This window comes from Siphateles boraxobius, unplaced genomic scaffold (assembly GCF_051911475.1).
Source record: "Siphateles boraxobius isolate OS27281-9 unplaced genomic scaffold, OSU_SipBor_1 8, whole genome shotgun sequence".
Lineage (NCBI taxonomy): Eukaryota > Metazoa > Chordata > Actinopteri > Cypriniformes > Leuciscidae > Siphateles > Siphateles boraxobius.
The window spans coordinates 34,599,461-34,625,014 of NW_027509208.1; the positions used below are offsets into that span (position 1 = coordinate 34,599,461).

General features: G+C 39.2%; 1 protein-coding gene across 3 annotated transcripts in view; it reads right to left on the bottom strand.

Annotated features, from left to right (window-relative positions):
• Window positions 1-277: 277 nt before the first annotated feature.
• Window positions 278-25,554, bottom strand: part of med23 (mediator complex subunit 23) — an 86,376-nt gene continuing 61,099 nt past the window's right edge. For 2 of the 3 annotated variants that reach the window (XM_077220326.1, XM_077220325.1), the window contains exons 22-31: window positions 23,690-23,860; window positions 21,227-21,443; window positions 19,840-20,076; window positions 18,535-18,700; window positions 18,369-18,441; window positions 15,700-15,914; window positions 6,039-6,159; window positions 4,205-4,336; window positions 549-727; window positions 278-500 (exon numbers count right to left, since the gene is read on the bottom strand). In XM_077220326.1, the coding sequence (XP_077076441.1) occupies window positions 464-500; window positions 549-727; window positions 4,205-4,336; window positions 6,039-6,159; window positions 15,700-15,914; window positions 18,369-18,441; window positions 18,535-18,700; window positions 19,840-20,076; window positions 21,227-21,443; window positions 23,690-23,860 (1,548 nt within the window). In that variant the 3' untranslated portion in view covers window positions 278-463. Of the gene's footprint in view, window positions 728-4,204; window positions 4,337-6,038; window positions 6,160-15,699; window positions 15,915-18,368; window positions 18,442-18,534; window positions 18,701-19,839; window positions 20,077-21,226; window positions 21,444-23,689; window positions 23,861-25,554 lie in introns of all 3 variants that reach the window. The other variant, XM_077220327.1, reaches the window with a different exon arrangement.

A 25,554-nucleotide genomic window follows, 5' to 3' on the forward strand; every position in this document is an offset into this window, starting at 1 on the left:
GATTTGATGCTCAAGAAACATTTCTGATTATCATCTTGTTGAAAACAAATAAACAGCATTTATTTGAAACAGAAGCTTTTGTAACATTATAAATGTCACTTTTAGTGAATTTAATTCGTCCTTGCTGAAAGCATTAAAAAACCCAAGCCTTTGGACAGTAATGTATATATATATATATATTTTATCATCTATGATTACTGCTGTAGTTTCAGATACTAGAGTCTGTGACTGTGATTCTAATATACACACAAAAGAACAACAACAACACTGGCTCACATTCGTTTAAAGCATGATGTCTTTATTACAAAAATGAAATGTGACAAAGCAAAAAAAAAAACAGATGCAGATCCATCAAAGTTCAGGCTGAAGGCTTCAGGAAAAAGTCAGCTCTTCCTAGATGAAAATAAGGCAGGTGAAGTAAGTTTGTGTAGTTAAAAGCCCTGTTTAGTAACACAATCTTCAGTCACACAGTGTTGAGATGGGCCGCTGAGCGCTGGTCACTGGGACACATTGTTTGCCGTGTTTGACCCAGTCTTGAGATGGCTCACTGGGACACAGACAGAGGAGCACTGGAGGGTCCGGCTCCGCTCGGGGGCGCGGGGGACGAGACGTTCGGGGTCTGAGAGACGCTGCTCGCTGTCGGCACTGGCTCCATCTTACTGATGTGTGTGATGAAGCGCAGGCGCAGACGCATCGCCGGCCTCAGAGAGCAGATGATCCTCTCCACCTGCACGGATTTAAAGAGGACCTGTTAAACACTTTTTCAGTTTTCAGTCTCTCCTAGAACAGGTTTTCCTGCTTGAATGTTGATTATTTTCCCATATTCTCCATTGTTGCAGCTCCTCTCTTACCAGTCTGTCAGTAACGATAATCAATAAAAATTAATAAAATCTTGTTCGTATTTAAAGTCTGTGTAAAGGTTTTAAATATATATATTAAATATATGTTCTGAGTCTGTCACACCACAGAAAAATGTGTTATTAACAACCAAGCCAAATAATTTTTTTTTTAAATCAAAATCTTAAATAAATAACTGAGCACAAAAATGGTAAAAACTTTAACGGTCTAACTCCACAATTCAGTACTACGTAGTTCACAGTCTTTCTAATGTGTTCTCAGCTTATAATGTGTTTAGAAACTAATCTCTGAATTGCATTTACACTTACTTTAAAGAGAAGAGTTCTCTTGTTATGTGCTTACAAATTAAATTTCTTAAACTGCTGATCTTGTTACCTTGCTAATAAAGTGTTTTCACTATGGTTTGGATATTAATATCCGCTGCAGAGCTGATAGTTAAGGCCCGTTCAAGTGAATGCTGGACGAGGCATTTGCTCGGCCATAAAAGAAGCGATTCTTTAAAAATTCCCTATAAATTAATAATTCCCTTTGAGTTAAATTGTCCTCTTTCCCTTGCTGGATGACAAAATAACCTTATAAACTAATACACTCGACACTAGAATATACAGTGTGTAAAGTGCGTCATTTGCAACAACTTTAGTGTGGATTTAACATGTTGGCGCATAACAGTCGTCAGCAGCACTAGGAATAAATACCTGGATATATGCAGGATCTCTGATGATGTGAGAGAGTGAAAGCTGAAGTTCAGATGATCAGATGATAAAGCGAAAGCTTACTGGAGAATGATCTTTATTTCCAGTGACTGCTGATACTGAGCTGATATACCTGACCTTTCCTGCTTTTCCCTGAGGTAGAAGCTAACATACAGCGGCTTCAGAAAGAGACTCGACCCCCAGTCAAACACACTCATCTGAATAACAGCAGGCCATGTGAGACACACACACTATAGTGTCCTGCACCCACTAGTAAAAAAAAATATCAAAAAGGATACATGGTGTCTGAATCATTTTTGGTTTGACTGAATATGTGTGTGTAAATCAATATTTTTGTATTGTATGTATTTAAAACAGACACTCTATCTTTGTTAACTCAATAAATGCTGCTTTTGACAGGGATTAGAGGAGAAATAAATTGCTTCTTGAGAAAGTGAACTGTTGAATGTAAGTGGACGAACTGAAGGTTTCAAACTGCCGTACATTTAAGGGTCAGATTCTGACTGATACGTATAGGAATGTTGTATGTTATTTGAGGCGCTCATAACTTTCATCACACTCCTGGTAGAACTTAGACTCAGAAATATTTTCCATTTTATTTCTTTTCTGTCTCTCTCATGTTTCCAGTTTTATTTTAACTTGTAAATAATGCCTCTTTCTGTAGTCAAGGCCAGTGCGCCTGAGAATAGTTGATTCTACATAATAAAAAATGGTTTACGTTCGTCAGGTGCGACCTATTATGGGATGTTGAGGAAGACCAATGGGGATAAAGATGAACTGGAAAGTGTACACACTATTATATGATAAAAGGAAGTGGGAGGCCTTATGATCATGTTCATTTGCTTTACCAATCAACTTTGAAAGTCTTTGTTCAATGATAAATGAATATGTATGATTTTACTGGATAAATACGGTTTTGCTTAGAGTTTATTTTGTGGCTCTCTGAGATATGTAAGCAGGGAACTACACTAACCTTTTCCACTGGTGGCACTTGCACTATTAACTTTTTCAGTTACTAGCGCAAAATATGATTTGGTCGCACAAATTATTTATAGTAAGCCGCTCTGTATAATAATGAACAATAATGAAACTGTATTGCATACAGATGTGCTTTTTATTTTACTTGCCATGTTTTAAACCACATGCCGCCTTGTTTTTGTTTTCTTTAACATTGGTTGGGATAGATTTACTGCAATAGAAAATACTGTACACAATAAAGAGCAAAATGGATTTCAACATGCTATGGTTTGCACAGATGGGCAGACTCGTGAACTCGTAAGTAGTGATGCACCGATGTGAAAATTGTGGCCGATACCGATAACCGATATTAATATTGCTGTTATGGTCGATATCTCTGTATAGAAAACAAATTTACTGTTAATCAAATAAAGAGATATTTTTAAAAACACTTTTCTTTTCTTTTTTTTACTTTAGAAATGACTGATATTGGGCACCTTTACCTGTGTGCAAAATATGTCACACATAGGACACGCATGAATTATATTGCATTGCATATAATGTGTGCTGGTCAACTTGTCTAAAATTAAGAAACCCCTAGAAAACAGTAAAAAAAAAAATGCTGAAAAAAAAAAGTGTTGTATTTATTATTCCAATATCCAGGGAAAACGGGTTCTATTTGTGACGTGCTGTCTTTGCGTTTGAACATTGCACATTTTAAACAGGACACGCATTAGCTGAATAAATGTTAGCCAATACAAACATATTTATAGAAAACAGTTGACAATGAATAGAAAGAAGTCCAATAATAGCATAACAAATCACTTATTATAAAAATAATATCAAGTATAAGTTAAATGAATCCGACATAGGCCTATAATGAGGGCTGTGTTAGCAGTAAAACGGCCGTCATTTAACGAATTTTAAAAACACGGATGGATAATACAAAATGCTTTCTGACATTTTGACAGAAAAAAAAACAAGCAAGAACAAAATTTAAACTATAGCCAATTTTCATTTTACAATTATCTTCTCTCTCTCTGTGTGCGCGCGTCCGTGTTTCTGAGAGAGAGAGAGCTCGCGCAGCACTGATACAATGGTACGTTTTAATCTAAGTAACGGTCGCGGGGCTGAAGCCAACTTGATGTGTTGAATGCTCAGAGCACGTTATAAAACCTATTCTTAAAATACACATTTCTGTTTTAATAAATGATCATAGTAAAGCATAGCATATTGCCTAAAAACATAGGTACAAAAATAATCAGTGATACATTTGCGACCCATTAAAAATTAGGGTCGCAATGGCATTTCAAAAGGTCGCATATGCGACCATTTTGGTCGCAGTGTAGTTCCCTGTATGTAAGAGAAACTACCCTGATCACCACTTCAGACAAATACATCTTATTCAGACTTTTAATTTTATCGGTGGATTTCCACCACACTGCTTAAGCCCCAGTGACAGGTGGACCTTCGTGCTTCCTTGTTTCCTAATAATCACACAAACTCATAGGAAATTGCTACCTAATATCATAGTTAGCCCATGGTTAACACTTTAAATTTGTGACAGCATCTCACCCGCCAACCTCACAAAAAATCAAAAAATGTTATCCGATGTTCAAGAAGTTTTTTTGGCCTTGATACAAAGAAGAATGTTACTGTGTGTGTGTGTATGTTACCTGGTCTTTAACGCTGTCCCCGGTGAACATGTATTTGATGTGGTACAGGAAGTCACAGATAGGGTCCATATAAGACAAGTGTTTAATGTGCTGGTCCACAGCCTGGAGCATCTCATAAAACGCCACTCCAATCTGAGAGAGGAAGAAACACACACTCATCATCATATACATCACAATGCAGGTCACAATTCAATCATTCATTTTGAGTAAAAAAACAACAACTTTTCAATACTTAATTAATTAATATACATTTTTTTTTACATTTATTCATTTAGCTGACGCTTTTATCCAAAGCGACTTACAATTGCTATATTTCAGAGGTCGCACGCCCCTGGAGCAACTAGGGGATAAGTGTCTTGCTCAGAGACACATTGGTGTCTCACAGTGGATTCGAACCCGGGTCTCTCACACCAAAGGCATGTGTCTTATCCACTGCGCCATCACCACCTCCCGGTGGAATATAGCTTCTTTATTATTAATTCTATTATTAACCATTATTGGTGGTGTTATGTTGACATAACTTAATGTTGGCCCAATCTGATCTGCTCCAATGCAGATGTTGTAAGTGGATAAATGACAGTCCTACTATGAAGCCTTGACTCATGATTATTAACAAAGTGTCTTAATTAATGTCTTAATATTGTGTGTTTTTGCTCGAAATAAAACGTAATAATTGCTCGAAATAAAACGTATCCAAACAACGCCACAGTAGAACCGCTGCTTATCTCTGAGCAACACACTGGTGTTTTGTTATAAAATGATAACTCTATAATATATGAACGATTTGGTTGAGTAAATGATTCAATGACTCACTCATAAAGACAGTCGCTTGCTTTGTTCCTAAATTAATCAGGCATTTGAACAAATCCTTAAATAAATGATTCAATGACACAGTCATAAGACAGTGACCTATCGCCACCTACTGTTGTTTTCTTTTAAACAATTTTATTTTGTCCATCATTTTATATTACTATTTAAATTTGTATTCTTTCAAGCAATCTCATAAAATGTGCAATTGTAATGGCAGTGTAAGTGCATTTATGCCACATCTGAGCTATATTAAACAGTCTAAATGGCAGTTCAGATGCAGCTTCAGTATCTCCTCTGCAGTGCAAAGATGGATTTTGTTGATACAGACTTCATTTGATTAATAACAGTGTTTTAATATTGTAATTGAATATTGTAATTGAACTGCACGTTTTACAGGTAAAAATAACCCTGGAAATTAAGGGGTCAAATATGGTTACACTTAATATTAAGGCGTCATCGTTACAGTGTAGTTATATATTTAAGTACTGAGTAATAATAAGCATTAACTATTGGGTTAGGGTTAGGCATAGGGTTTGGTTGAGGGTTAGTTGCAGTAATTATGCATATTTTACTGTTATTACTATGGTAAGTACATGTAACATATGTAACAAGGACACTGTAAAATAAAGTGTTACCGCAAATATCACCCCATCGTTTAATGGAAAAGTACATTTTTATCACTGATGTGAACTAATAACTGCACAGAATATGAAGAACATGTAAAGCTTGGTTAAACTGGTCTAAACTAGAAAAGCACGTTCTGCACTGGTGATCCACACCTGGTTATAAACAGCAGCTCTAGTTCAGTGATGGCCGGCGGGTGTGAGGAGCTAAAGGGTTTCTGGGTAATGTGGTGTGGTCTGTGTGTAGAGCACTTTCATTAGATGGACTTCTTCACACAGCCCCACAGGAGCACAGCAGGAAATACTCCACTCAAGTGTGTGTGTGTGTGTGTGTGCCGGCCTGTGGCCTAATCAAGTCTTTTCTCTCTCCCATGAGTGCAGGTGTGTGTGTGTGGCTCTACCTCCAGCATGCATCTGGTCCTCTCCTGCTGGAAGCGCTGCAGAAACGGCCCCACCAGATGATACACGTACAGCAGCTGGAACTCAGTCTTCACGATGGGTTTCAGAACCTCCGACAGGAACCTGACACACACACACACACACACATCATAAAATCACTGCAACACACAGTGTCCAGCAGTAACAGACACCAACCATCAATCAATAATTATATGTTGGCTTGACAAACTGTATTCTAACTACATGAGACTGTATTAGTGGTAACCAAGAAATGTAGCAACTGTAACAGAATTAAAGTCACCATGAAATTGGCAATTCCTGTTTTTTATCGAATTTTGCTGTGTTTATTACTAAATGATTTATCCGTGCACATCATTATTGTGTTAAATTCATGTGTCTCATAATAATCTTGAATCAGAATAAGTTCCTCTTACAGCATCTCTTCTCTTCTCTGATGACGAGGCAACCTGTCAATCATACGAGATCCACCAATAGCAAACCACAACCATCCAATCAATTCCCCACAGACACAATCAAGCCCTACCCACATTTGTTCTTCAATGTAAAAATTGCTGTAAAAATAGCCAAATTTTGACAGTAACATACTGGGCCCTATTTTAACGATCTGAAACGCAAGTGTCAAAGCGCAAAGCGCAAGTAACTTTGTGGGCGTATCCCGGCGCTGTTGCTATTTTCCCGGTGGGATAAATGCCTCTTGCGCCTGGCGCAAATCTAAAAGGGGTTGGTCTGAAGTAGCTTCATTATTCATAGGTGTGGTTTGGGCGTAACGGGAAACAATAAGAGCTTTATATCACATTCCCTTTAAGAACATGATGAACGAGGTGCGCTTGTTCCATGGCGCAATACTATTATAACGGCGCATTTACCAGGAGCGCTTCAGAATCGGTTCACAGCCGAGGAGATCGATGTTCTCGCCAGGGCCGTAAAAGAAAGAGAAGTGACATTGAGGTTGGGTCAAACCCACCCAAATTAGCTTCGGTTAAACATGCATATAATAATTTGGGTAAATCTGTAAGCTTTATGCCTATTTTCCCCATCGTCATGGACACAACAATGATTTCCCTCGTGTTTTAATATTTTTCCTTATAATAATGTATCATTTGCAAAAAGTTAAATGCATCTGTGTAGATGAGAGAATCATCTACAGTGTATGCGCGTTGTTCACACTCTGTATTATGGCCAAGCATGCGCGCTTAAAATAGCATCTGAATGTACGCGCAACGCGCCATTGACTTTAGAGTAGGTTTTTCTGGTCAGTGGCGCAATTGTTTTATAGAACAGCAAAATAGCATTAGGGAAAGTTTGCGCCGGAACACGCCTCCTCTTTGCGCTGAACTGCCCGGGGAGCGCAAGTGTATTTCTTAGTTAACCGACGTGTGTCTTTGTGGGAAAACTCCGCTTTGCGCGTGTGCAAAATAGGAATGATACATGCGTCAGTGTACAAAGTCATTTGCGCCGGGTGCAAGATAGGGCCCACTGTTTTACATTAAAACAGTAATGTACTGTAGAACACAATGCATGCTGTGTAATATTCTGCACGTTAAGCAACTGCTATTAATTTACAGCCCATTTTCAACACTGATCTACTGTATGTATTTATTACATAAATGTATGTATTACGTAAATGTAGTACGTAGTATGCATTGCGTACTACATTGTACAGTAGTACGCAAGTCATTGTGGGCTGGTGCCAATAGCACAAAGGCGCTGAAAGGGTGTTTGAGGTGCTCATGACAGGGAATATGTGTGGAAAATGGAAGGAAAATAATCAAAGCAGCGAAGAGCGTGTTCTTCTAAAACCGGTGACTGGTGAGCAGGAAGAACTGAAACTGAAAACGAGGCACCAGAAATTAACTTGTTTGTGTCACTTACGACAGGAATAATTGTGGAAAATATAAGGAAACTTCTAAACACTTAAGAGAAAACATTGAAAGCCTCTTTTAAAACTGAAGGTTTTGGTCGGAGTGTTTTCTCTCACATCTAAATCACTGGAACGGCGACTGATGAGCTGGAACTGAACAAGCCGGAATGGCTTATAAGTGAGTGATTATAAACACATTAAACGGAGAGGGTAAAATCCTGTCGATTCACTATAATACATCATTTATTCCCAAATGTCAGTGTTTATTAAGGCTTTCAGACTGTGTATTTCTTGGTGGCACTCAGCCTGATGGTTTTGGCCGTATAGTGCTCATAAGCAGGAGAAAACGCAATTTCGTTTACCTGTATGAGCTATGACGGAGTTGGAGTTTGTATTCTCTTCTGCACTTTTTCTTACATAAATGTGCATGTTGCTTTTACTCTTGCCTGTATTTTTGTCCATTTTGGGTGTTCTTGCTCATAAATAAATGTTCACTTTTTTTTATCAGCCTATTACTGTTGTGTTTTTACAGTAGTGATTTCTTGCGTGATTTTAATTTCCAATCTAATTTGAGCTGTGTTGCCAAAATGACCCAAATTGTTTTCAACCCACCATTTTTATGAGTGTTTTGTAAATTGAAATAATCACAGAAATGGACTGCATGTACTTTTCACAGTAAATGGCAACAAAGTCATTTCACAGTATTAATACCGTAGACTTACAGAATATTAGTGGTGTCTCTGCTGCCAGTATTTTACCATTATTTTACAGAATTTTGTTTACGTTTCATTCGGATATTCGTCACAATAGTGAAGAAAAGACGAGCGCAACTTCCCTTTCATGTACTATATTCACTATATAACACCTCAAGAGTCTTTTTATATATAAAAATATATATATTATGCCAAACGATTGCTTTGGTCTATTGTTGATGAATTAAGACAATATAAGTATAAAGTGTTTATATCGAAATATGTTGTAGATGGATGGAAGGGTGCATATTTTATCTAAAGAGCAGCTGGAAGTAGAAAAGCAAACACATTTCAAAATAAGAGTCCCAGTATATTTCAGGCTTGTTCGTAATTAAAAGTCTTGCATGATGCATTCTTTGTCTTCTTATTATTGGTATTTTGTTTACACAAACTGTATCTGGTATTTAACTCAACTCTTGTTTCTTCTCTCTGGCCAGCCTCGTCAAAGGAAGAAAAGACTAAAGGCCATTGCACACTGAGTCCGAAATTCGCATCCGAAATTTTTGCACGTTAAAAAAAAAATCGACCTCACATTATGTCAATCACGCTTGCACACTGCCTCCGAAACTTTCGTCCGTCATAAAAAAATTCGGATCGGGTTCGATTTTCTGCGTTTTTCGCATCCGTAGCAAGCAGTTTGAATGGTGTTTGAATGGTGTTTTGACAATTCAGAGCCACCGAATCACGAATACGAAAAAACGCATACGAAAATTTCGGACTTAAGTGCAATGGCCTTAAGAACGATATTTAACACTTTTAATATATTTTTTTTGCTACAATCGGCATTATCTGTCATTGTTATTGTGTCAGCAAAATCTAATACCGCTCAGCATCTAGTTCGTATGAATTGATATATATTGCTACATAAACCAATTTGAAAACATACTGAATAAAGCGTGTCTTTTAAACTTGCAGTTACTGTTTTGCAGATAAGCAGTATTAAGTCCTCGTTGCATGTGTGCCGCAGCCCCATTTTACTTATGTTAAAGATTTTTGAGATACATTTATTGTGAGATTGTATGGGTTGGTACTGTATATGAATATTATACATTTTATTTGTCCAGGTCTTCAAAAATCTCTTAGAAAGCACAAAATCAGTTTTTTTAATCCATTAAAAAAATTATTTTCTGTCCCACTAGTGTCACCAAATGGATTTGCAAAAATAATGGTATGCAAAAGTAATAGTCTGCCATTGGTCAGTCAACCCGCCCTAAACTCCTTCTGCTGGTTGAGTCGGTGTTGAATCCAGTCTTGACATGATCAATAACTGAAGGTCATTGTGTTTCAAGTAGAAGAGTTGAAAATGTCATGGAAATGGGTTTAATGTTTTGATTTCATGACCTCCAGACAGATCGATATGAGTTTCTGAGTCATGATGTCATCCGCTGTGAACAGATCTTCATTAATCAGACTAATTGTGCCTCGATTGGGATGACCTGTGTTCAGAGCAGCAGTAACTCCTATTGTGTCGTATATACGAGTGAAATGCTTTAGGAACAAGAACAAATGTGGGTGGGGCTTGATTGTGTCTGTGGGGAACTGATTGGATGGTTGTGGTTTGCTATTTGTGGATCTCGTGTGATTGACAGGTTGCCCCTCCCTCGTCATCAGAGAAGAGATGCTGCAAGAGGAAGTTATTCTGATTCAAGATTATTATGAGACATAGGAATTTAACACAATAATAATGATGTGCACTGATTAATTTTTTCACTGTACGGGTGGAGGGGAGTGTGTGCTAACGTTCCCCCGTCGCTGCAGACGAGTGTGAGAGACGATGTTAAGCGCGTCCTATCACTGCTCCTCCAGGAACCGCCTGTCACTGAGTTATCTGTGTGTGTTCATGGACCCGATCCCAGACGTCACACACTGTCAGCACACAGTTAAACAGACGCTTTTACACTTCAAAACAAACAGAGCATGTGACCGCAGCACGAGGACTGACACACACAGACTACAGAAAACACACACTACCGTTCAGAAGCTTGGGGTCAGTACGACTGTTTCTTCTAAAGAAAAATTAAGAGTTTTATTCAAAGAGCACAAAAAAAATTCTGTTTCAAATAAACGCTGTTTAAACTTTCTATTCATCAAAGAATCCTAAAAATATAATCCATCACGGTTTCCACAACAATGAAGCAGCACAACTGTTTTCAACACTGATAATAATCATAAATGTTTCTTGAGCATCAAATTCTGAAGGATCATGTGACACTGAAGACTGGAGTAATGATGCTGAAAATTCAGCTTTTATCACAGGAATAAATTACACTTTACTATATATTCACATTGAAAACAGTTAAATTAAATTGTTATAATATTTCACTGTTTTTAGTGTATTTTTGATCAAATAAATTCAGCCAGGGTGAGCAGAAGAGACTCTTTCAAAAACATAAAAAAATCTCACCCCAAACAATAGTGTACACTACATGAACTACCTTTAGAAAATTTTCAACATAAAATCAAAATTGACCTTATTTTACAGTATAATGCACTGCTCCTAATGCCATAGATTCATCAGTACGTTATTGCAAAGATTTAAAAAAAAAATTGTCTTCATAATCTTTCATCAAAACCTTGGTCTCTGAAAGATCTTTTCACAATGTTATGAAATCCATTTTTTTCATATCATCCTGTCCAGCTTCATCCAGGTAACAAAATGGATTATCATTTGAAAAGACAGCAGATCACTGAAGTAAAATGGGTTGTGAAGAAGATCTGAGCGCACTGATGCGTCTCTCTCTCTCTCTGTGTGTGTGTGTGTGTGTGTGTGTGTGTGTGTGTGTGTGTGTGTGTGTGTGTGTGTGTGTGTGTGTGTGTGTGTGTGTGTCATGCTGTGGGATGAGGAGCGTGTGGAGGCAGGAGAACTGAAGCACTGCAGTACTCACTCATCCTCACACATCACACACACTAGTACTGCATTTCAGAACTACTCAACAAACAACTGACTCACTCACTTAACTACAACACTCATGGATTTATCAGTATCTGCAGTCAAATTGAACTTTTAAGACATTTTTTAAGGCACAAATAAAATTAATTCTGTATGTCTATTCAGAAAAAAAAACATTCAATCTCAAAATAAATAGTGTATTGCAGAACACATTCAACAAGGACTTAAGGGTTTGACTGCAATTTTATTCAATATGTATTGTAATTGGTTTAAAGGGGTCATATAATGGTACATGCACTTTTACAAGTTGATTGTACTGAAATGTGTGTTGGCAGTGCCTGTACACAACCATCATATAATGATAAAAATCCATCCAGTGTTTTTGTTTTAATCTCCTTATATGTTTTCCCCTGCCTCAAATTGAGCCGTTCGATCTTGTGACGTCACTAGATCGGATGCCCCTCCCACAATTGATAATTGACAGCAGCGTTTCAACACAGACCCGCCCTGAGCGAGCTGTCATCGTAGTCCGCCATTGTTGATACACTGGAGCAGAATGGCGTCTAAGCGATTGTGGTGTTATGTTCTTGGGTGTAATAAGGAACACAGCAGTCATTTTAATGTTCCTAAATTCGCTGAAGACGCAGTGGCTGAGTTTTATTTTTGAAGGGAATATTCCCAACGATCAACGTAAATGCTTTCATGTTTGCACTTATCATTTCTCACCAGACTGCTTTATAAACGAGCGTCAGTGTAAATCTGGTTTTGCTGAGAAGCTGGTCCTGAAAACAGAATCGGTACCAACTATTCGTGTTGCTGCTCCACCTCCAGAAGAAGTGAGTGTAACGTTTTATTAACCTTTAAATATTAATCTTTGCATATCGCTTGCACGCTTCACGGTGAATGAGGCTAATGTTTACACTCAGGGTATATTATGGTATGTTTTCTCTGTAACTTTACGACGTTCTCAATAAAATTCATAATCCCACGTTTATAATGAACAATGCGTTATGGTTAATGTTTCAGCACTGACAATTGTACCTAACACTGAGATAATGTTACGCATTACTGACAAGCCTACATTTACCAAAAAAAAGTTTTTCAACGTCAATGTCAACGAACTAACCTATACATCAGTAAACACATTGCGTCTGTATCTCACTACTCTAAGTTACCCTGCCAGTACATAAGTTACAAAAATATATCAAAGGGACATTACGTTAACCAACCATTCAGAAACATCCTGTTCGAGTCTTAATTGTCGAACTTCTTCAGGGCCGTCATCTTGTTCCGGGTCCGACTCCGGTTCAAATTGATACGGTTGCACAGATGTGTCCTCAGAGACTCCCGCTGCCATTCTTGTTGCAAAATATACCCTAAACTGTTGTCAAGGCAACACTCCATTTGCGTGGTGTCAAAACGCCCCACAGAACAGAGGGGCGGAGTGAGCAAAGCTCATTATCAATTAAAGGCATATGCACTGAAACGGCGTGCTGAAAACAGAGCTGTTTTTGACCAGGTAAAATTAGTGTTTTCTTACAATACTAATGATAATGTTTAATAAAAGTATATTACAAAGTTTTCATTTAGACCCTAAAGATTCATATTAACTTGTACAAAAGTGGCATTATATGACTCCTTTAAGTACCAAAATATCAGTACATATGATTAAGACAAATTCGAATTTTCTGATTATAAAATAATGCATTTAAAGAAAGACAGATTATAGATTATTGTGCCAATAATCATAAAAAATCTATTTATTAAATATGTTAAATAATGTTCTGTCATGACAACTCTTGAGTATTTGGCATGGTAATGTGTATGACAATGCTGATATGTTTGGCCTTGGCGGAATACATCTGCTACGCTACTGCCAATACACACACGGCACACTCTTGTGAGCATGAAAGATTTGCTCCTGCTGCACAATAGCCTACATGAATCAGCCGTAGCAGATCTATACAGGTGGAGCTGGGGAAGGGGGAGGGTTTCTGACAGCGCTGCACTTCTAAGGCAAATGCTAACCAAGTATTAGGTTGAGCAGCGAGCTCATTGGTTACTGATACACAGGAACCAATCTGCTGCGCCCTATAGAGAATGGTGTGATTGCAAGCAGATTGAGTTAAGGACCAATCAGCCTGCGTCATCTAGAGTTTCATGACAGAACTTTGTATTTATTAGTTTTTCTTTCCTGTGTCAAGGTGTGATTACAATTTTATTTAACCGGATACAACTTTTAGAATCTCTTTTACAGAAGTAACCAGGCCAAGATGAGCAGCACAACGGTATAAAAAATATATATAAAAAAATAAAATAAATAAAAATCAGCATTACATTTAAATATATCATCAAAACAATTAAAAACATTCACAAATTGTTTCTTCCTTTAACAGCTCACTAAGCAAAGACCCAAAAATTTTCATTGTCTGCAGTTTCAGGTCATTTTGTAAAAAGTTCCAATCACTGGGTGCCGCCTACAGAAAAGCTTGTTTTCCAAATTCAGTTTGTGCGAGTGGAACTGAAAGGGTATACAGCTAGATACAATTTACTGGGACTCTTATTTTGAAATTTCTTTGCTTTACTACTGCTGGCTGATCATTCACAGAGATGAGGTAGATCGAATATGAACCTTGACTGTGCACTATTTCTAACAATGCAATGGACTGGAGTGAATTACTACTCTTACTATTCCCCAATTACAATGCCTCAAGACATTGCTCAATGTTTTATTTCATTTGTCAGGTTTTTGTCCTTAAAACGCTCTTGTGTGCAGAACTAATTTCTTACACATCTGATCCGAAGCCACCATTGCTCCGTTGTACGTGTGTGAGACAAAACAGGAGAAAGAGGGCATGCTTTCCATGGAAAACATGGATATAGTCTGTAATTTTTATCCTTTTGTTATATTTATATGCTGGGTCTGTATTGTTGTGGTTTTTGGTTCTTTTGCTGTTGTCGGCTGTAAAGACCTTTGCAAAAACTGAAATAAATGCTTTAAAATCTACCGTAACTTTGGCTTTATGAAGTTGAAGGGTAAAAGGACCTGGATAAAAGCCCCAGTTTATGCGAGTAGGGCTCCAGACTGAGACCAAATGGGCGACAAGAGGTCGCACTGGTGTGACAACCACAGTGTCCACTTGATAAGATCTGCAACTAACGAGAAACATCGAACGGCAAACGAAACGCAAGTGAAACGAAACCGCCATATTCGTTTGAGCTGTGGTGCGCGAGCTCAGAACAAGTTTACTTGTGGGTCGATCTCAATCACGCGACACTGTTATTACACAGCACTGGGAGATCCAGTGAGAAAGTGTTTGAATTCACCGCAGAATTAATAACATCGCAGCAAGATCTAATTGGAAGAATTCTGTTAAAAACCACACGTCAGATCAAACAGCGCTGCCGCTGACGTAAAAGATTTCACCCAACTCGGAAAAGGCAAAGCAAATTACAAACTCTATCGCAACATTTATTGTCAAATCACTTCAATTTGTTTAATTTATCAAATATATTGGAAGTAAATTAATTATGGATCATTACAAATTCTTTGCTTTAAAGGTACCAAGTAGTCACACAGTGAGAAAAAAGAAAATCTGTATAGAAAAAAAATAAAAAAGATGCATCTATAATGGTTTTATCATCGCAGCCCTCCGATTCGTAATCAAATCGAATCATGAATTGCCTAGTGATTCCCACCCCTAGTAAATCATAAGCAATCTATAGGCATAAATGCGCAGTATTCATTGATTGTGGACTGCACTGAAACCACAAGCCTGTAGAACCAGCAAAAGCGCCGCATTTTCACTTTGAACTTGCAGACCTCATATTTAATAAAACCATAGACTTTAGAAGTTTAATATTCACATTAGACTGTACCAAAATTATTGTTTTTCCATCTCCAAATTTAAGACCTATTAAAATTATAATTTAGACTTTTTTTATACCATTAAGAATAGTTGAGATGTTCTATGACCTTAAGTTTGATCAAACTAAGTATTGGTCAGAATTGTAATGTCTGTGCATCCTTTTTTTTTTTTTTTTTAATGTATGCAAAATACAGTGGTAAATGTCTCTTTGCAGTATAGGCAGGTGTGGTGAAAGGTGTTGGTTACTCTGAGACGGCTCTGATGTCTTACTTGGGGATGAGGGAGAGCTGGCCGATGCTGGAGTGATGCCAGACGGCGTGTGCGAGCGCCAGAATGTAACTGCAGTGCATCTCAGAGTATGACTGGTGGCACGCGGTGAAGTCCAGCAGCTCGAAGGGGTACCCGACCCACTCCGACTCAGAACACAGAACCGGACTGCTGATCACACTCACGATGCGGTCGTGCAGGACGATCCAGTACGGCTCCTGAGCAAGAAACAGAACATTACATTAACTTGAACAGAGATATTGAGTCTTAGAAATATGCTTCACGGCAAGGCCAGGTAAGGAAGAGGAGATTTGGACCTAAATGTAGCTTCTAAGTTTAATTTATTTAATAAAATAACCAAGAGAACCAAACCAAGGGCAATAAATACACAGGATAACGAGAAACTCAAGAAACAGTGTGGCAAGCGGGACGAGGCCAGTGGCGTGAGAGATAATGAGCTTCACACGGTCTCGAGCTTCGGAAGCATAAAAGGAGGAGCGTCAACAGTGAAGGACGAGAGAGGACCAGGCCTGGACCATTTATGTTATGTCTTGTTTATGTCTCCCTCACGGACGACTGCCGCTTTAATTTCCGTTTTGTGTTTGTTTATTTATAAAAGTGTTTGATCGTTCGCCGGTTCCCGCCTTCTCCTTCCCTGATCCTTTAATTTCGCTACACACAGGTAAATAACATAACCAGTAACCAAGACAATCGCTGCGTCTGGAATAGAATATTCTCTACTATACAGTATGCGAAAAACAGTACGACAAAAGAGTAGTTTGTCTGAATACTTAGTATTTGACAGTAGTAACAATACCTAGTAACAATAGACCTACTAATACACCACCAAAATTCTGAAGTGTGCATTCGTTGGACCCTTAAACATCCCATGAGGCCACGGGAGAGTTGTGAATGGAAGTAAAGCAACGCAACTGATGCTGATAGGTCACGTGACAGTAACAACATGCTGGATGTAGTACGTCCGAATTTCATTCATACTACACATATTATTAATATTACATAGTGAGTACTTTTTTAATGGATCAGAAGTAAATACAAATGTAGTGCCTACTCAAACAGTCTGCAATTCCGAACTGGTGACTAGAACAAAGGTAACAGGAACAAAACAAAGGAAATACAAACTAAAAGTCCTTGGAACAGACACTGAAACCAAATGTTACAATTTGGAGTTGGAAAGATAATTAAGGCTTCAAATCCCATCATTTTTTAAAATAAAATAAGTGTTAACTGAAAAAAATAAACTTACTTTATTTCAGCTAGTTGCCATGCAACATTTTTCAGTTTCAATTAGTTTAACTTGATGTCTTAAAATAACTAGCTAAAATAATAATTAATAAAAACTATAATTGAATTTAAAAAAAAATAATTTATCAATCTGGTGTACTTTGAGAGTTCAAAATGAAGAGCTCCAACCCATACGAGTGACACGTGTCGTGAGCTTTTATTTTGACGGAAAACATGTTTACAAACGCGTCTCATTACAAATCTAGTGAATTCCTGTAATTGTCAAATATACAGATGAGCAAATAATGCGTAACTGCGTTCTCAAATGCACGATAAACTCAGCACATGCACAGATGGACTTCACTGCATTTATCCACTGTGAACTGAGACGCGGAGCTGAACGCGTGAGCATAGCGCGCACTTTTATTTTTCGTTTTATTCATTTTCTGTGCTGTATTGTTGTTAAGTTTGTCCACAAATGTTATGTCTACTGCATGGGTGTATGATCGTCACACAATGCTTCAGATTCGATCCTCCATGGTGGAGTGCGGTGGCGTATGTACCTGGAGTGCGTTATCAGCCCCGTTCATATGTCTGCCTGCACCTGTTGCCTGTATGCGGAATGGAGAAGGCCTAATGCGACACGCAAAGAAGCGGCGGAGAAGGCGAGGAAAAAGGGCAGGGAGGCAGGTGCATCGAAACTCCTGAAGATGGGACTTTTTGACGGTGACTCACAACCCCCTTGTCTTCGTTTTGTTTTCCCTGATGTCCCTAGGACTCTGGTCCCTCTGCCTTGGAGAAACCCTACCATTGGGCGCGGTGTGTGTGCCATGCACCTGAAGTTGCTGCCGCGAGCCTCTGCCTCTGCTTCAATTGTCGTTTCTGCTCTCAGCACGCCAAGACTTGTGGGCCGTGATGGAGGACTTGCTGTGGTTTTTAAAAAGCATTTTATTTGCCAGTTGATGAACGCAGGTATGTACTCTTCATTTGAACTTCAGATGACTAAAGTTGGTCGTTCAAATTCATTCTATTGTTTGTAGGGATTCTCAGCTCAATTAAAGGGAATATAATTTAATAACTGATCATGGATATGATCATGTTTTTTGTTTTTATGTTATTATGAGAAGTTTAAATATATTTTCAGGCCGCCATTGTCCAGTAAATGAAAGGGAACCACTAAAATCTATATGTGGAGGGCCACCACAGATAAATCAATGTATGGAAAACACTGTAATAGTATCTAAATTATACTAAAGTAGCACTGCCATGAACAATTGTGGTCCCAAACGCTGCACCTAACCCAAGCGGCCCAATGGCGAGTCTACATCATCATTCCACAGTTACTGTTACTGTCACTGAGTTACTGTTCACTAGGTGCTGTATGAGAGAAAGAGCGACAGAGAGGAAGATAAAGACTGTGTACGTACAGGCAGAGCAGTGATGACCAGTCCAATCGCATTCATCCAGGCCGTGACGTTCTCACGGGGAACCAGCGGCTGGCTGCAAAACACACATTTATCACACATCAAACCCATACTTCAACACACAGCACTGTATGAACGAACATGTGTCTCATGTGTCATGACCTCTGACCTCTTGAGCACCACATTGAGCAGGGCGTTGCCCACGTCTTTGCCGGGCACAGCCAGAGCCATGAGCTCCACACAAGTGACGTGCAGCGCGTGCGCCGCCGGGTTGGGGAACTCATTGAAGCGCCAGTCGCAGTTGGGGAACGGCCCCGGGGACTTCCCTGCCATGGGTGCCCTTGGTTAAGGAGACGATATAAACTTCATCCTCACTCTTCTGCTAGACTAACTCATACACTAGACACACTCTAAAGAGCATATGCTTGAGTGGGACTCTTTCCTGTCTTGACATATTTCTTATTGGGACAGGAAGATGGTATGGGATGGATATCTCAGACCTTTTTATATAAATCCGATGTGTGCGCAGATTGATGATCTCGATATAGACACATACACAGAATTAAAGTATTTCAAAATATCTGTCTTGGCAAGTATTCACGCAAAAATTATCTTACCATAATTAAATAAATGTTTAGTTAACTGTTGGGGAAAATCATCTGATGTGTAACATTATATTAGATCCGTGCGTTACAGTAGGTCTGAATATATAGGCTGTCTGTTTCATTAATGCTAATCAAATAATTGTGGGAAAAAAAGTTGAATGTATATTTTTTCTATAGATATTTGGTTTTGACTTGGTGAGTGCCAAATTTGGTGTTATTATCAGGGATAGTTTGTTTAGTGATTTTGTTTTGGAGCCTTCAGAAAACTTTAACTTGTTTTTTCTCCAAATTGACAAATTTGGGAAGATGGCTGGTACCGAACATGTTATATAATCGACTGAAACAGACACCAAAAAGACCATATCATAACCTGCTTTATATAAATTACTGTATAGAGTATTTTAATTATGTATATGTATATTAATATGAGATAATCACACTAGTCCGAATCATGTTCTCTCAACCATACATTGTAAAAATATATAAAGTTACCAGCCAACTGGTGAGTTACGCGGCTACATATACTCGCGAACGCTGATTTTTATCCTGATTCAGTGGCTCGCGAGTGTAAATGTTGGACCCTGACTGAGATGCTAAGGCTTCCCCAAACACAGCAGTTGGAAGCAATGCAACCATATCAAATAAATACAGGAATTTGAAAACACAGTATTTTGTGGTTTGTTAAGTAATCACTTTTGGCCGTTCATGCACTCACAACCCCCTAACTAATTTTTTTTCTCTCAGATTGACACAATTCTCATGGGTCATACACATCTTAGACTGGAAATATGGGGGAAAAATCCCATCCCTGTATCTCTTAAATGTATTATTGTGATGGCGCTGACTGTGTTGCACTCAGGAAAGGATATTATCCACCAGCCGCCCGATGAGTTTGCAGTAGTAGGTGTCGTCAGGGATCCAGATGTTGTCCTCCCGGGGGTTCATTCCACACTTCAGGTAGGTCTCGCTGAGACACCAGCCGGGGGTGCGGTTGTCCTTGAGCGAGCTCATGATGGCGTGGACCAGCTTCCTCTTCAGGTTGGTGCGATCTCGTAGGTGTCTCTCGTAATAATGCAGCGTGTTGTACAGGTACGTCACCGGACGATCTGCATGTCAAAGGTTTTATGGTAAAAAAGTAAAAGCAAAAAAAAAGTAATCATTAATTAAATATTTAATTATCAAATTAATAAATCACAATTCAAAAACTGTATTCTTCATTAAGAAAAATATTATATAACTTATTGGGGGGGGGGGGGGGGGCTGCAGTTTACATCTTGATTTTGATTTTTGAAAATTTACAATTTTAATTTAGAGTTTGCAATCTTAAAATCCGCCTGTGGCGAAAATTAAGTTTTTAATGTTGTTTATATGTCTAAGTGGTGTTTTTAATATTCTTAAAGACAAACAATGTGTAAATTCACAAGTCAACACCATGTCAACACCATAAAACTGCAGTGAACCAAAGACAGTCTCAAAAACACTGGTTACAAGGTAGTTTGTGGCGTCAGAAACACCAGCGATTTCAACCCATCAGATCAACGTGTAATCGTCAACAAGTGGATCTCTGAGCTGCTGTGAGTGAGTGGAGGCGGGGCTCATCTGCATATTCATACTAAATGAGGCAAGGGTGTTGAGCGATCAAAGATGAGTTTTAAGGGATACAATGATTGACTACAGGGGGACTTAAATATATTAAAGAGGACCTATTATGCCCTTTTTCAAAGTCTTGATGTTGTTTCTGGTCTCTATAAGAGCAGGCTTTCCTGCTTGAATGTTGATTATTTCCCCATATTCTCCATTGTTGCAGCTCCTCTCTTCCCAGTCTGTCAGTAATGCTCTGTTTAGTTGCTGTCTCTATGAAGTCCCTCCTTCTGAAAAGCAAACTGTGCTCTGATTGGTCGGCTGGAGCAGTGTGTTGTGATTGGTCAAGAGCTTCGAGTGTGTTTGGGAAATGTCCCGCTCTTACCATAACCCCGAGTTTAACACACTGCTCAACCAGGCTCAGCCTCTTTTATTCTGCGTATTAATTATTATAATGAGGAATATTGTGACGTGTTCGTTCCCGGAAGAAACTCAAGACTACAATGGAGGTGTTTCAGGAGTTCAGAAACACTGACACTGATATAGAGAAGAACTCTCGTTTTCATGCTCAAACGGCAACATTACACACTATAGAAAGATGGAAAAAAGCAGAACAGGTCCTCCTAAATAAATTTAATTCCCTGCGTGAGATTCACTAGCCTTCCTGCCTCTCACCGTGAAACTTGTAGAGCCCGCCCAGGTGATCGAGCAGCGTCTCCAGAGACTTGGACACGGGCAGCAGCTCCAGGAAGCGATGGATGACGATGTCGAACACCGGAAGGAAGCGCAGGCACACGTTCCCGAAGTAGATGGGCAGGTACTGGGACTGCAGCTGAATGGGAGGGTTGACCTGCTCCGCCAGGCCTTCGAAGTACAGCTTCTCGGGATACTTCTGCAGGGACCACAGCGGAGGAGCTCGTCACCAACACAACCATCATAACGCCTTCCGACCCAGACTCAATGGGCCGGCTTCTGGCTAAATGATATGCCTGCACTGACACTACTGGATGAGAACCACACTTGAACTGAATTAGGCTGGATGATCACATCCCTGTTTTCTGCAGAGCTTCTTTATAGCTGTGTCGACTGTGTCAATTGAATTAACAGTAAACCGACTCAAAGTGAATAACACTATTGTCTTATGTAAAACTGCTTATAGATACATTGAACTCATAATTGATGAACTTCACACAGTTACACTGAACTGAATAATGACACTATTGTCTTTTAAGAGCTGCTTTATAGCTGAATTTGAATTTGTCTCATATTTAATTATGCATCATTGATTCCTGATTATTACCGTGCAACTTATTTGAAAACAATCTGTATTGTATAAAGCGCAGTAGATAACAGCTTTACCGCATGTTAAAAAACAGCAGTCGGGGACGTTACCAAGAATCTCAAGACTATGTCTCTTTCTAAACTCAGAGTGGTCACATGTTGGCTTTAGTCTTATGGTGGGGTTCGGCTCGGATCAAACTGTGTGCTGAATTATGTTTTGTTTGCCATTCAGCACAGATACACACAAGAAGAAATGTCATGGCAATCTGAGGTCAATCTCTACTTAAAATGCCACAAAGAAATAAAGATGGGGGATAATAACTGTGTTTATGACATTTCAGACACTCATCAAACTTGATATTTTGCTGAATATCCTGAACTAAAATGGTTTTCTTTTTCATCTCTAAAGGTCAACAATAGAATTATACACAAATCCATATGTAACGTACATCTGTGAGAGACATACGGCTGCTGAACCGTACACCGTCTCTGGGGTAGCCAGCGTTCGCTGTGCGTTTCATTATTTAACTTGGCAGGTCAAATTAAAACAAATGTTTATTTACACTGATTGAATAAGCAAGCGGTAGTTTGAGCATGAAGGACATTAAAGACAGTAACTCAACCACAGTACAGTCAGGTTAATAGAAATTGAATGTATATGATTGAAAAAGTTGCCTGTTGCCAGAAATGATGAATGAGGAAGAAACTTCCCTGGATTAGTGAAAGCTTGTGAGCTTAATGGCATCAAATCTTTGAAAGTTATTCAGAGTTTTGTTAGCGTTGCTTAGCAAATAAATGTGCTAAACACAACTGTATATTCCAGTTGCGAATATTCCATATTCTAATGGCGAAACAAACAGTAAACCACTAGGGCTGTGAGATATTGACAAAAAAGATATCTTGATATTTTATGGGATGTTGCTGATAATAATAAGACAATTTAGCAGGTTTTGTGCATTTCTTGACAGTTTCTTGACTGTTCTGTGTGTTGTTAGTGTGTAACAAGTTGTGTGTTTGGTGAGTATTGTTAATGTGTACCAAGCTGTGTTCATTGTGTTTTGTTAACATGTAAAAGGTTGTTTTTGGTGCAAGTAGTTAACAAGTTGCAGGTTGTGTGTTTGTTGTGTTAACGTGTAGCAGGTTATGTGTTCTGTGTGTTAGCGTGTAAAATGTATCAGGTTGTTTTTGTTGTATATTGTTAGCGTGTAGCAGGCTGTTTTCAGTGTGTTGTTAACATGTAGCAGGTTGTGCTTGCTACCTTGTGGTAGGTCAAGTGTTTGGTGTGTATTGTTAGTGTGTTGCTGGTACCTTGTGGTAGGTCAATTGTTTGGTGCGTGTTGTTAGCGTGTAGCAGGTCATGTGTTTGGTGTGTGTTGTTAGCGTGTAGCAGGTTGTGTGTTGCTGGTACCTTGTGGTAGGTCATGTGTTTGGTGTGTGTGTTGTTAGCATGCAGCAGGTCATGTGTTTGGTGTGTGTGTTGTTAGCGTGCAGCAGGTCATTTGTTTGGTGCGTGTTGTTAGTGTGCAGCAGGTTGTGTGTTGCGGTACCTCGTGGTAGGTCATGTGTTTGGTGTGTGTGTTGTTAGCGTGCAGCAGGTCATGTGTTTGGTGCGTGTTGTTAGCGTGCAGCAGGTCATGTGTTTGGTGCGTGTTGTTAGTGTGCAGCAGGTCATTTGTTTGGTGCGTGTTGTTAGCGTGTAGCAGGTTGTGTGTTGCGGTACCTCGTGGTAGGTCATGTGTTTGGTGTGTGTGTTGTTAGCGTGCAGCAGGTCATGTGTTTGGTGCGTGTTGTTAGTGTGCAGCAGGTCATTTGTTTGGTGCGTGTTGTTAGCGTGTAGCAGGTTGTGTGTTGCGGTACCTTGTGGTAGGTCATGTGTTTGGTGTGCCAGTCGCTCTGCAGCCAGTGTTCTGGAGCGTTCTCCTTCACAAAGTCACTCACGCGGTTGCGGAAGTCGTTGGGTTTGAGGAGGAGCAGTTGTATGATGAAGTAGCAGACCTGAGCCTCGTTCCCCTCGTGACTCCTCATCGCCTGCATGAACACACACAACGTTCAGTGCCACGGCGAGTGCTTAGAAATGTTTGTTTAGTGTAGCATGTTGAGACAGTAGAGCTCTCAGGAAATGTTTTCCAGTGTGTGTGTGTATTATTATAAAACTGTTAGTTCCAGTCCTTGATTCTGATTGGTCAATAGCTGTGTTTAATTAATGATAAAGCACGACTTAGAACCGTTGTGTAAAACAGTCAATGTATTTCTACACAACACCCCTAGCAACCAATCTTAGCAACGTAAACATATGTTTGTTCTCATTGATATTGTTCATTGAAGCTGATAGAGTATTGTTAGAGGTCGAGTGAGTGATTGTACCATCATTTACAGTAGATATAGCATTTTCCTTCAGGTCAGTCCTATATTCATAATAAAAAATCAGTTTGAATGTCCGTTCCGATATCTTGTTCTTTTATCCGTTAAGAGGTTTTCCCGTAACCTAACACACTAGTCAGTTGTGTCTTGCTTCTCCGTGTTCACAAGTTTCAGTTCTTTCAATATAAAAGTCTTCTCTACTGACAGACTCACTCATAAAGACAGTCTTTGCCGCCGTCTAATGGAGAAATAATGTAACTCTGTTGCTGTTCATGGTCAGGAACTATTTTTATCCAGCGGAAGGAAGGCTTAGTGATTTTACTTCATGAAAGTGGCATTGATAGGTTTTCTTGGCCATAATATTTGTATTGTGTGGTAACTGTTTTATAAAAGCAATAAGGTACTCGAGGCTGGTGCTATATCGTGGATAATAATGCACTTATTCATGATACAGCACAGCCTCTCGTATCCTATTGCTTACATAAAACGTGTGATTTCCTCATCAGTGAAGAAGCAGGGTGTGTGTGCAGTGAAGGCTTCAGACGGGCTGTAAAGCACAAAGGCGCCACAGGTCTCTGTCAGTGTCAGTGAAGGCACCGCTCGATCAGGACTGATACATGGACCATGTTCAGTGCAGCGGGAAGCTCAGTGATCAGCAAATGAGAAGAACGATCCCGAGGCTGTTTCTGTTCGTTTCTCACACACAGATAATGTTTCACATGTAGCTCTTCTCCCATGTTGCAGTAACAAGCCAATAAATCCATGAGTCAAACAGTAAATACAACAAAGGCAATGTTTACATGCACAACTTTTACTTCAATCGGACTGAATTAATTCCGATTGATTAATCCGAACGTAGTTTACATGAACGCTAAAAATGTGATCGGGTTGGTGTGTGCGTGTATATGTAACAAGCTTCAAAACTGAATAGATTTTTTGACATGCGCACACTGCACGAATATACAGAGTTTCCCACTTTTATTTTTTTAAACAGACTTAATATCCGTTTCTGGTCATAATTTGGAGACATGAGCATATGAACAGTTGTGCCGCTGCTTATAATGATCACACAGTAAAAATGGCCAAAACCAGTCGTCTGTGGATGAGAGTCTGAAACAAGGACTGGTGGGCCGTTGTCCTGCTCCACTTCACAGACGCAGTGAAAGGAGAAGTTTAGGATGACGGGACACTCGTTTATATGACTCTTTATTCAACAGGAACAACAGCTTGTTCTGCGCGTCATAAGTCATTACGTTTTTTTCAACGTCATTGCACATGCGCAGTCCTTTCAGTTTCGGTTTTCAAATCGATCAAGTGTTTTACATGTTCTCTCGATCTGATTAGAAAAAGAAATAATCTTA